Raw genomic sequence first — 13,462 nt, 5'->3', positions numbered from 1 at the left:
CATGTTAAAATTACGAGCGTGGATGTCTTTTTATTGGAGACCTTCCCATAGAAATAGTGCCTGTGGAGCAAGCCTGTTCAGCTTTTTGTTTCAGGCAGTGCACAAGGGGAAATGTGCATTCTACAGTTAGAATTGTTCAGTAAATTAAGCAACCAAATTTGCATGCTTCATATTCTGTTGCAAGTGGTATACCCCTGTGTTTGCAGAAGCTAGATTTATGCACTTTTTAATATTACGAATTGGAATATAGGGGGAGGAGACCAGCTTTTTTCACAAAGAGTGGCAGTTCATTCCTAGAGTTTCTGAGAAATTAAGTATTGTGTAGAAAAATCAAGTGTTCTTTTAAGTCTTTATTTTGTTACGCTGGCTCATAGTAGGCATTCTGTATGTGTGTGTGTGTGTTGTGTGTACGCGCTAAGAAAAGGAGAGTATCAGGTGTCAAAAGGTATTTATTTCTAGTGTTGTGCCTGGAGCCCACAAAAATAGAACGCTTGCTGGAAGAATTTGTGTCTGATGCAATCAGTTGGCAAACATGTTGCTAAAAATACATGTAGTGTAGTAGTTCACAGAGAGCAGCTGAAAGAGGCTGGTATTTGGGAGTCCTCGTGCTGCTTCCTTGATTCACAGAGCTAGCAGTATCCAAGTCTAGTTTTCATCAGTACTGTATTAGCACTTCCCAATGTGTGTGTTCCTCTGATAAGCAGAGGTGACCAAAAGCATGCTGGCTATTTGAAGGGAGTTCTTGAACTGTCTGAGAGGCAGACCACGCAAGGCCTGCTGATAGTAGGGCCAAAAACTCTTGCTTGGAAGTTGTTGTTTTTCTAAGTTGTATTGTGCAATGCTTTCCAGACCTGTGAATGATACCCTTGGTTCCCAATGCATTTCTTGGCCACTAGCACACTGGTTTGTGCATACAGGAAGTTGCTGCAACTTTGTAGGGCTGTGAATTTTATTGGATGATGGTTTGGAAATTATTTGTTTGAGCAAAATTAAGGCTGCTATATTTCAAAATTTCATAAATATATAGAACAGCACAATTTTATGTGGTAAGTTATACATAATGGGTTGTATCCATCAGAGCGCTACATGAACAAAATGCATTGGATGGATGGTGTTTAACTACCTTGTCTCATCAGTGCAAGGATTTCTGCTTGCGCAACAGAACATTATGCCCCCTTCCTTCCACTATGTGTCACCTAAGTCTGTTCTAGGGTTTCCCCTAACACTCCTGAGCAGATTTGGCAAAGGCACAGAGCACACGAGGGGGAGGAGGCGGGGAAGTCATGTTATGCAAACAGAAATCCTTGTGGTGATCAGACAAGGTAGTTGAACTTCATGCTATGCATTTTGTTCTCTTACAGAGGTAGAGTAAGTTGAGAGCTGATAAGGAAAGGTGTCGCATACACTTCAGTTTCTCCCCCTGCTCCCCGTGTCTTTTCACAAGGGACTGACTCATTGCTTCCACATTGCCAGAAATGTTCTGTCTCTGTTAGGGGTAGAGGGGTATGTGGCATATGTGAGACAAAGCTTAAACAAACGAGAAGCTAGAAATTGGCTGGCAGTGTTTTTTATAGGTTGATGTACTTAAGTGAAAAATGTAGGAAAAATACAGACTTCAATCAAATTAGCTGTTATACCTGTATATATCTAAAGTGCATTAAGGTGGGGTGGCAGCTGAGGGTTACATAGACTGTTTACTGTGAGCTGTAAGATGGCTGGTGCACAGATAACTTGTTTATGTACTGAGTGCCCAACAGAGCAGTTTTGCTTTCTGTAAGGGCTACTTAACTTCGCATTTGCAGCTTATCTTTGTCTTTGCAGCATGTGTAGAACTTCTTTTTCAGGAAACTGGCAAACTGAGGAGAGTAATAAGCTCTCCCTTGTTAGTTGAGAGTCTCCATCCCAAGTACTGTGCTAATTCACTGGTTTTATACCATGGGTTGGCTCCTCATGATTTTAAGAGAAACTTGGACATTGTGCTTTGAAACCAAATTATGCGTGCTGTTATATAGCCTGTATCAGTTTAGGAAAAAATAAGGCAGAGGAACAACTTAAATAGGTTTGCATCAGTGTACCTTAATCCTAGGTGCACAGTCATTTCATGGATTGTTGTAAGTTATGACGTTTCAAGATGATTGACTTGATGCTTCAGCCTCTAGGAATCTGTGAAACTGAGTTCCTCCCCTTCTTCTGCCTTACACACTGATGTGCTGGATGATCTAAATATACTGACTTTCAAGCTGTGTGATTATATATATATCAGTCATACACGAGAATGGTATATCTCATGTATGATGGATCAATATGACTAATAATGACGAATAACATCACTTACTTTCTATATTTAATCAGTAGAGCACTTATTTTCTCCCAATAGAGAGTGGTAGAAATTCTAACTGTAATCAACAAGTGAAAAATTAGTTCTCATTCTCGTTTAGAAACAAGTTATTCTAAGAGTCTTAGATTTTATTTGCCAGGTCCAAATCACTCACAGTAATTCCTTAATAATTTGATATTAGAATAGCTTTACAGGTGGACAAAACAACAAGACAGGCGTTGAACCTGCTGTCACATGTGTGTATTGTCAACAGGGCTGTGGCATGCAAAAGATCTCAGGTTCACTTCCCAGCATCTCCAGGTATCGCTGGGCGAGATCTTATCAGAAATTGTGAAGAGCTGCTGCCAGTTAATGTAAGCAATACTGAGCTATATGGACCAATGGTCTGACTTGGAATAAGACAGTTTCCTCTGGAAAGCTTGGGTTTTAGTCATCACTGGGCTAAATGTGAGTTTTCACATAGATTAGTACTTCCTACACCTTACTCGGGCTGGTTCAGGTAGGATTTTGGGTTGATAATCATCCAGGTTAATTGTACCTTGTTCCATTAAATTGTAGTTTTCATATTATGACTAAGCTTTTATAAGTGGTGGTTTCACAAAAGCAGGTTATTTTGATAGTTACAGCTATGCCACTCTCAATATAGTGGTGTGAATTGGTCTAAAGGAAGGAAGGACCAACCTATATGGAAAGTTCAGCTCTCAGTATCATTCTTCCCTGTTGTTGTTTTTTAAAGATTTGCAAGCATCTTGCATTTTTTTTTAATTAAGCCAGTTGATGCATTCCAGTCATTCACTGTGGAGGGCCATGTGTCATGAAGTCATGAAGTTACATCTCTTCCTCCTTTCTCCTTTTGCCACCCCGTGCTCAGAAGAGCTTTATGGTTATCCAAATATGGCAGCCAACTTAGTGCCAGTGCCAGCATCTGGCTTGCTTTTGGGAGGCAAGTTCTGAGCCCCCCACCATCCCCATCACTCTCCTCCCTCCACTGGCCTGGTCTTATTTAAGGTATTTCTATGCTGGTTTTCAGACAGACATCACAAAGCAGTTTATATAAACATTATTACAATAATAAGAACTGATTTTTTAAAAACAACAACAACAACCAATGCAAAAGGCAACTGTTTGTTTAGAAGAAGCTGTGATGGTAACTTCTTTTCTGCTCTGCTGCAGAGTGGGTGGTTCTGCAAAGATTTCCTGGGTGACAGTTAGAGGAGGGAGGGGCCACCACTGGCAGCTGGACCTGGGCAGCTTACTAGGCTGTGGGTTTCGTTTCCACTCTCTTCAGAGCAAGATAATTCTTCATAGACCTTTATGTGCTATTTCCGCCATCAGTTGACAAGTTGCCATTTGTTTCGGGGCATAATGCTAATGGAAACTGACTGGGCAACTTGAATTGTGGGGTTCTTTAGCCTGCTTTTTGATAGTTAGATAACATTTTTATTCTTGGTAAGCTGGCTGGAATATCAGAATACACTTATTTTCAAATAAAGCATAGTAGAAGAGGCAACATGGTATATGGAGGGCTAGGCTGAAATCCATAGGTGTTTGGCTCCTTGATTTTTATTTTTATTTTAAATGCCCACCACTTAATAAACTGATCTTTTTTTTTCAACTTGAGGCTGGCTCCTGGAGAAACAGAAATATTTTTCAAGCTCTATACTGGCTGTACACTCTACCTGCATTTCCCAGTGACCCAACTCCCTTGCAGCTGGCTTTGGACTCACACAAAGGAGTGGGAAGGACTTTACTACTGGCTGCCTCAAGAAACCTCGCATTGATCATTTGTTTTAGGATGGTGGGGATCTGCATGCAGTTTGAGCCTCCCCCAGGAACTGTGTATACGTGCATTTCCCTCTCCGCTTCAGTTTACTTTGAGAACAGCATGTTAGAATGCTTCAGGGTGGGGATAAATTGGAAGGAATTGCGGGTGATTAGCATTTTTGTAGCCCTGGGTATCTGAACGGGACAGAATTGCAGTACTGGGCGCCTTAGCAGATTTGAGGATAAGAAGCAAGTTTTCCCTCTTTGTAGCATCAGCTGTTGGGTTTAAGGCAGGGTTGGGGAACTGGGCTGGGACTGATGGGAGTTGGGAGTCCACCAGCATCTGGAGGGTACAGGTTCCCTTTCTGGTGCAGGGCACAAAGGTATGCCAAAGGGGAAATTAGGATTGTTTGCTTGCTTGCAAAGGAACTTGTTTGCTAGTCACATTATTTTACAATTTCAATCCAAGTTGATGGGCTTGTATTTTTTCTTACCCTCCAGGCCTCCTTTTGGATGACCAATGTGTATCTTCAGTGATGATGACAGACACTTACCCAGCCATTCCCTGCCCATTCCAGTTTTTACAGACTCATATGATGCAAAAGCTGCAATTCAGGATCCCAAAAACATTGCTTTTAAAACTGTCTAGATGATTGTCGTTGCTTTGGTTGTGTTCTATGCGAGCAGGAGCCTTCTCCAAGGTTTACGGCTGACCCTTGAACAGCACATTCCCTGTTTGCTGCAAACCTTGGGGGCTAGCAGCATGGGCAACTCCTGTGTTTGTCGGGAAGACAGTGGGGTAGAAGACAATGCAGAATCCAGAAGTCGCCAGACAGAGAACAGCAGAGTGCCTGTATCGGACTCCAGGAGCCACCCGAGGGACCCAGTGAGACCCCCCCGCCGGGGACGGGGGCCACATGAACCAAGAAGGAAAAAACATAACGTGGATGGATTAGTACTTGACACGCTAGCAGTAATTCGGACGTTGGTAGACAAGTAAGTACTTCCTGAAGAGAAATATTGCCATGGATGTACCTTCCTTCTCTTGTAAATTGCTGTGCTGCAATCTGTGGAGACCGCTATAATGTCCCCCTCCAGTGGCATAAAAGTGGACAACTTTATGTTGGAATTGGAAATGTCTACAGATGTTTCAGGAACAATCCATGAATAAGATAGTAGATTCCTCTTGGCTTCTCTTCGCAACACTTGCGCTTTTTGAATACCCCTCCAGCAGTTCATTTTGACGTCCAAAGTTTGTTTCAGTGAAATCCAACTCGGCCCTGTAACCTTACACTGCCTGATTCTGTTGAGTGGCAGCCACTGCAATGCCTACACCAGTCGTGGGAGGAGAGCCAAATGGCAAACTGTCTTTGTGTCATGTTGAGACTTCTACAGTTTCAACAGACACAAAAGCAATATACAAGATGCTGCCTAAGGTCATTAGAGGCCAGAGGTAGTTCTGCCACCTTTGATGGCAGAAGAAAGGTTTCCTTTGGGACGGAAAGTGACACCCTGATAGTGCTAGTAAGTGCTGTTGGGATTTGTTAACCAACTGGACTTCCTTCAACCAAATTCCCTTTGTGTGTTTGCAGTGCATTGTAAGCTTGGGCAGTGCATGCTAAGGAGGCAGTTATTTAGGGAAGCTTTCCTCTGACCCCTTTCCTAACTCAGCAGTTGAAGATGTCTTCGTGGATAGGTGGGGGGCAGCAACTTGTGCTTGTCCCCTGTCTTTGAGTTGACTTGCTTCTGCAGAAGCATGCATTGGAGTGGTCTGTTGGTCTGCCCCTTCCAAAACTCCAGATTGAAAGGAGTTAAAGGAGGAATAGACACGAAGAGCAGTATAGAAATTGAATTATTTTTAATAATAATAATATTAATAGATAATAAGGCTCCCTTTGGCTACCAGTCATGATGATACTTTCAGAATCAAATAAAGCCCAATTTTTCCCATTGCTTGGAATAATGGCCAGAAATGGCTGATTCCCTTATCCTGCTTGTGGACTTTCCATAAGCATCTGGCTGAACACTTCGGGAAACAGGAATTTGGGCTTGGTCTGGTCCAGCAGGGCTGCTCCGGTGATATATGTGTTGTGCCAATTTTTACAAATGTTTACATAATGGTTAATGATAAGTGGAAAGATTCTGAGTAAGGCAAAGCAATAAAGCCACTTTCAAAGAAGTGATGCCTGGGTGCGTTCTCTGGTGGCACAGCTTGTGATGTTTGAATTGGATCTGAATAACCCTGTTGAACCATGAGCACATTGGGAGTGGTTGGGGACAGGGGGCTACAGACAGGCAAAGGAAGGAATATCCCAGGCAAGCAAAGTTTATGTGAGGAGGGAGAGAGACATGATCACACCCTTCCAATGGCAGAGGAGCTACTGCCACATATCAGAGCAACAGCACCAACAAAATTGTCCTTAATGCTTCCTTTCCTAATCAAAATTGTCATTATTCGTTGTCAGTTTGAGTTATCTTTGTAGTATCTTAAACATCAACAAGGGTGTTGACAGTTTCCTTCCTGCTTTATTATCTGAGCTGCTGTCAAAAATGCTCTTTCATAACTCCTTAAATAATCACTTCATTCTTTGCTACCTGCCAGCTCCAAGCGTCTGAGGCCCTTTCTGGCACAGACTGGAGCTTCTGTTTGTCCTAGGCCACAGTCTGAAGCCACGTGATGCCCTCACCTTGTTGAAGCAAAGAGGGTCTGGGTCTGATTAGGGTTTGACTTCAAGACTGCCTGGGAATCCTTTGTGAACAGCCTTGCGTTTTGTGGTGGAGGGAAAGACTGGGTATAAATGTGATGCATAAACAGAAGCTTCTGGGCACAATGGAATGCATTTCCACCTCTCTTCTCAAGCATTATAGTTTACTTGGATTGAACCTCAGCAGTACAATGCTTCTCCTGTGCCACTTTCAAGTAAATGACGTCTGTTTCTACCCGCCTTGTGCTGAGAACAAAATGAATGACTCTCCCACTTGCGCAGAATACAACAGTGTGGGGCAGTGGGATGGGTTCAGTTGCTTTCAGGACTATCTTGTTCAAGCATTGTTGGCTATAAAAATTGTATTGCTTTAACTTGGGGGGGGGTGCTGACCTGAATAAACTAACAGACAGTTTTCTAGAAAAAGAGTAGGCTGTTTTGGGGGATTTTCTAGCAATAGTAAAAGTTCATCCTGCTTGGATCCTATTTTTTCTTTAAGGGGCTCAAAGTAGCATCCAGGGGTTATCAACTGGCCCAAGGCTACCCAGTGTGCTCAATGGCTGTGCAGGGTTTTGAACCCAGGTCTCTCTAGGCTAAGTCCCAAACTCTGTTTTTACTCCCTCACCTGGGCACTGGAAGGGGCATGTCTACTAACAAGTTACTAGGGAAAGCACTCAGTAGAATTCTTAGCCATTGGGAATTCAGTCCTGTGATAGAACATATTGCCAAGCACAAATGGTCACATTATAAGTGGAAAATAGTTTTGTGATTCTCCTCCCCAGCCCAACCCCGCAAGATTGGATCGCAAGCATTCTGTTGCTTCCTTCCATGCCCTCTGTCATTCAGCACTCCACAACTTCCATTCCCTTTCATGCTGTGTTCCGTTAACACTTGGTGTGTAGCAGCTGGCCTTGAGCCAGAGTGCAAGGTGCTCTGTCTTCTGTTCTGAATGGAGGACTCTGCCCCTCTTCCCTCTTGTTCCTTTAATGGTCTTTCCTTTTATATTTTAGACCTTGGGTGTGGACTTCTGTGTTTTTATACTTTCATAAAAGCACTTGGTATACTTTTAGGTACTGTGGAAATAATGAAAAGATTCTACATTAATGTGTTGACACTGTCTCATTATCCTAAGAATTTGGATTATTGCAGCATCCTCTGAGGCAATGAGAGTGTGAGTGGATGCTCATCAAAGTTTCACAACAGCTGATTGCACTGGTTGGCAGTTTATTTCCAGACAGAAATCAGTGTGCTGATGATTACCTTTAAATCCCTAAATGGTTTGGGCTCAGTCACCTTCCTTACCAACCTGCCTGCTCCATTAGATTTGCTGGGGAGATTGTTGTTCTTCTTCCAAGGGTGGCTGAGATGCAGCTGGCTGGGATGTGGCTTTTTCTATGGATAACGGAATTCCCCATCTTGGGAGGTCCATTTGGCCTCTATACTTTCCACCACATGACCAAGAATGTTGTTCGTTCCAGTAGATGTTTGGCCTGCCAGGTTCTAGTTTTAATGGCAAACCGCCATAACAGTTTTCTTGTTTCTTCTAATAGGCAAAGGAGTGCCTTTTGCTGGAAGGATTCCAACCGTCTCTTAAATTAATGATACAAATGAAGGCCTTGCCATTGAATCCTGGGGTATGGTGCTGATTATGGCAATTGTCTAGAAAAGCCCTGTTGCGTGCAGTAAGAGTTTTTGTATGCCATGTCAGGGCCTTTGTTTTCACTTTCACTCTAGATGACGCACCACCACAAAGCCGTTGTGTTCCCCACATTGTATAAAGTTCTACGTCCAGTTTGTTGTAGGGCTGATAAATGTCCTTCAGGCACATCTGTACATGTAGATCCCTGGATTTCAGTCCCATGGTTCTGTACTTGATGATGTGACTGTGGCCTAGGAAACATTTTCTGCTACACCAGTATGGGGAAGTAGTGAAGAGAGAAGGTTCAAAGTTCTTATCAGCCACGGTTTGGCTCAGGGTTACCATGACAATCACTGGCTCTCAGCCTAACCTGCCTCACAAGGTTAGAGGAAGGGTGGCATAAAAACCTATTCAGTAAACAAATATGATAGTTATTCTTCTTCATTATAGATATGAGACTATATCCAACCAGGTTCTACTCAAAATAGACTTATTGAATTTCATGTACCTAAGTTAGTCATATCCAGTCATTTCATTGGTTCTGCTCTGAATAAAATTAACATTGGATAGAAACCATGGAACTTAGCTGGCTGTTAAACAGTCATGGATCTGCTGCATTGCTCTTCATTGTAAGCTGGTATGAGTGTGCCAACTTTGATAATGATTAACGTAACCTTTTTGTCTTGTGTTTTCTTCCAGTGATCAGGAACCTCCTTATTCAATGATGACTTTGCATGAAATGGCTGAAACAGGTACCTCCCTGCTCTAGCGTGGCACTCCAGTTGCAATCTACTAAGAAACCGTTTAGCTCTGTAAAGAAGCTTAAGAGTTGCACTGCATGTTTATTTCCAAGGGCTGAGGCAATTTTACAGTGATTACCTAAATAATACTGCTACTTGACAATGAGCTTGGTAAATTTGTAATTAGCTTAATATGTGTACCTGTCTAATCTGGCTAAATTTATGAGGTATGCTGTTGCGAAATCAGCCTGCCAGCTGCCATGAGGCTCAAGCTAACAGGCTTATTTTGGTTTTACACTGAGCTAGTAAACAGGACTTGGAGTAACTAAGAGAATAATTTGCTTCCAAATTAAAAGGAAAATGTTAATTAAATACTGAGGAACCTTGCAGGAGAAGGGAAGAGTGTCCCCAAATGTGTGTTGATATTTCCAGACCAGTCTTCACCAACCTAGTGCCCTCCAGCTATTTTGGGCTAAAGTTCCTGTCATCCCCTTTCAGCATACCAGGTGGGTGAAGTTGGCTCTGGACCAGTATACCTTTTAAGCATTTTTGCCTGGAGCAACTGTAGATGTCTGAATTCCCTGGTTCTGGAGCTGCTTGAAATACCACACCTGCTCATGCAGCTGTGGTTTTAAGGAGCACAATTCCTAAAGATGTAACTGAAGACTTGAGAGTAGCTCTTTAGAACAGCTAGAGGCAGATCAATTTCATGTCTGATGCAGTGGATTTCCATGACACAAACAGTTTATCATCCTTTATTTTCCTCATAAAAAAATTATACCCCTTTAACTCTAAAAAGGACTCGAGATACATTTGCCCTCCTTTAAATTCAGTGTCCAAAATCCTTTGGACTTTATTACATGTAATTCTTCTGAATTGGTGCTGTACTTAACATGTGGGAAACGAAAAAAAAACATCTAGACAGTAATGTCAATTGTGGCTCTGACGATGCCTTGCTCTGCAATGCAGCCTTTAGGCCTCAGTCACTTTGACTTTCCCCTTCTTCTTTGGTGAGGTACTTGAAGAAAATGAGCCAGGGTAAGACAATGTCACTAACTGATCAATTAAAATGTTCTTCAAGAACAGAAACTTGTGAGAGTTCAGATTTTCCTGTTTCATTAGCAAGTTATAGATTATCTTCTTTATACATAAATGATAGGAAATATAACAGCCTATTCACAAATTCCTCTCTGTGTCCTGCTGTTGGAGAAGGAGACTGCTGGGAACTGGTTTAGGAAAGGCAGTGTGTTACCTTCATTGCATTCCATCTCCTGTGTGCCTTTCTTAAACTTAAACCATAGTTTGAGAAGGAAGGGTGGTGTGTTTCTGATCTTTTGCCTCTTATAAAATAAATCTGAAGCTGGCTTTCCAAGAGATAATGTATTAGACCTCGTAGTATTCAGGGAATCCTTCCTAATTCACTAATCATTACCTATAGAAGCCAGTTCCTACATTCTGTTACAAATCGCTGTTCATACTAAGGGATGGAGGTTATGCAGAGATGGATCTGGTTCAGTCATTAGTGGCTCCCATTAACTTAGTGGGACATAGTAAAGGAACTTCAGAAAGGGAGCAAAATCTCACCTTATTTCTATGCTTTAGAAACTCATGGCATTGATTGTGCATAAGCATCATGTTACAAAATGCAGCTGAATTTGTGACTTGCCTTCACTGAGAAGTGTTAATGCTTGGTGGTGGTGGTGGTATTATTATTATTAATATTGCTATTACTACTATTACTATTACTATTTATTGTATTTATGAGTCATCACTAGGTATTGCAGTTGGGTAAGAAATATGCATGTGTGAACTTGTCCTAACATTAATCCCTGGAGCTATGAATATTTGCCCTATCTCCAGGAGCTGAGTTTGTCCTGCTATTGTACTCTAGATTAGCAGCTGCTTGTTAACTGTGATGTGTTGTTCAGATGAATTGTTAAAATGCTATTGAAATCATACTTGTGATTCGTGTATGATTATTGTCTCCATCTATTGTTACCAGTCTAAGACAGTTGCCTCTGTTTTGTGATTGACAGATGAAGGCTGGCTGGAAGTTGTCCAATCCTTAATTAGAGTTATTCCATTAGAAGATCCCTTGGGACCAGCTGTTATAACTTTGCTTTTGGATGAGTGTCCATTGCCAACGAAAGTAAGTAAAATAAATGCATGCAGACTTGGTAACCTTATTACAACAGCATGTAACATCCCCTACTGTCGAACTGATTCTGACCAAACTTTTTAACAATGCACATCTTAAGAAACAATATTACAATGTGTCATTTTCACATCAACAATTTCCCGAACAAAAGTTTCAAAACACAACTGAAAGTCATTGGACGGAAAGCTTGTCCTGGTGAGCACACACAGAGACACATGCATAGAGTTGTATAAACTCTCTGTTATCTGAATCTGCTAATTGCTTGTCCAAACTGAGAATTAGGCTGTTGATGCCTTCAGAATTCATGTATGCTCCACCATTTTGTAAAGATATATAGTCTTTGTGCCCATAGATCTTTCCGTATGAACTATGAAATGCATTAGGATATCTGTCACATGACTAGAGAAGTCAGTAAGAATTCTTTCCCCCCCTAGTGTGCATTGCTTAGTCAACTTTGTATAAGTGTACCACGAGACCAAAAACACTGCAAAACCCAGGCACTTTTAAGATTTCTCTTGGGCCCTCTCTACTTCCAAAAATATGATTCATTGAATCTCCTCTCATCATATGACTAAAGAAAGAGTTGAAGGGAAACAACACTTTGCAGAATGGCTGGTGTGCTTTCCTTTGGCCAAGGTTCTTAAATAGCTTATCCTGGATTTATCCCACAGGCTTCAGTGGCACAACTCCAGAGTGAGAGATTTTAGGATTGCAGCTATATATTGTTTTACAGTGAATTACTTTTTAAGAAGGAAGAAGTATTTCCTAACTTCTTAAAAACCTGTGACTACTAATTTAGTGTCTTGATAGTCCTTGCAGTTTTGTGGATGCGAGTTTCTGTTTTTCTAACAGAAGCTGTTAAACAAGAGGTTTTGCACATGCAAAAATAGGGAGCATATGTTTTGTTCCCCAGAGGTTACAAAGTACCGTGGAGATAATTGGAGTATCTTCTGGTTCTGTCTGGAGCTGAGATAAAGAGAAGGGACTGTGTCTCTCAGTGTTCTACTATTCAGTAGCATTTTAACTTGTCTTGTTTAGGATGCATTGCAGAAGTTAACGGAAATATTAAGTTTAAGTGGAGCTGTTGCTTGCCAGGATGCCTGTCATCCTGCCAAACACCGGAACACAACAGCAGTACTAGGCTGTTTGGCAGAAAAACTTGCAGGTAAGAAGGATTTTTAATGTTTTTATGTAACTGTGGGGGTTATTAACAGGCACCCTTCTTTGTTTTGCTCTAGATTCTCCCCTCCAGTCTCTCTGCTCAGGCCACAGGTGATCTGGTGTAAATACGTTGCATGTAACTCCCATCATTATCAAGAGTACGCCCTCAATATCCTGGGGCAGTGCTTAGAACATTAACTCCCTAATTGAAATCAACGAGTCTTTAAAATGTTTTGTTCAGCTGCACCCAGGCACCCACAGCTGTGGTCTCCAGATCATCAATGATGCCCAGCAGGGTGTCTCCAATGTATTCCTCTACAGTAGGCAACATCTTTTAAAAAAAAATAATGCTGGCAACACCAGAAAGCAAAGGGTTCCTCTTTGAAAGTAGTGTCAGGCTGAGTTGTTTTGCTGGAATGCACACTTACTGTTATCGGTTACAGTGGGAGGGGGGTTGCAATACATCTTCTGCTCCTCCATTTGAATGCCCCTTAACTAGGGGCAGTAAATACAAGAGGGGTGTACATACTTTGTGTAGCTGGGTCTGGGAAGTGTCCAGTAGGAACAATACTTGGCTGTCACACCTAGCAAAAATTTGTGGGCTCCTGCCTGCATCCAATATACAGCTGACTGCTGGAGGTTAATACTAAAAACAAGGGGATGGATATTACCTTCATGCCATCTTGTGAACTTATCTGTGGAGTCTAGCTTTCTGAGATCATTTTAAGCACAGTATGATTGTATGCTTACCCAAACCCTTGGAACTGCCCCTGTACAATCTCCCTTGCCTTCTGGAGCCAGCACACTGAGTAGGCTTTGCCACCTTTGGTTGAAATTGCACAAGTTACATGTGCTTAAGATGCAATATTACTGTATTTAAAAAACATTGGCTTTTCCTGCTTAATTTTTTTTTTAAGCTAAACTAAATATACTTGATTTCTTTCTTGCACAATGTCT

General features: G+C 41.8%; 1 protein-coding gene across 2 annotated transcripts in view; it reads left to right on the top strand.

Moving 5' to 3' along the window:
* The window catches only part of RSPRY1 (ring finger and SPRY domain containing 1), a 35,676-nt gene that overhangs the window by 7,123 nt on the left and 15,091 nt on the right, over window positions 1–13,462 (top strand). For both annotated transcript variants that reach the window (XM_083625222.1, XM_083625223.1), the window contains 4 exons: window positions 4,604–5,098; window positions 9,146–9,198; window positions 11,223–11,335; window positions 12,383–12,509. In XM_083625222.1, coding sequence (XP_083481348.1) covers window positions 4,752–5,098; window positions 9,146–9,198; window positions 11,223–11,335; window positions 12,383–12,509 — 640 coding nt within the window. In that variant the 5' untranslated portion in view covers window positions 4,604–4,751. The remainder of the gene's footprint in view (window positions 1–4,603; window positions 5,099–9,145; window positions 9,199–11,222; window positions 11,336–12,382; window positions 12,510–13,462) is intronic.

The sequence above is a fragment of the Podarcis filfolensis genome (assembly GCF_964270895.1).
Source record: "Podarcis filfolensis genome assembly, chromosome: 8".
Lineage (NCBI taxonomy): Eukaryota > Metazoa > Chordata > Lepidosauria > Squamata > Lacertidae > Podarcis > Podarcis filfolensis.
Note: the sequence above shows the minus strand (reverse complement) of the source record. Positions and strands in the feature narration are given on the sequence as shown.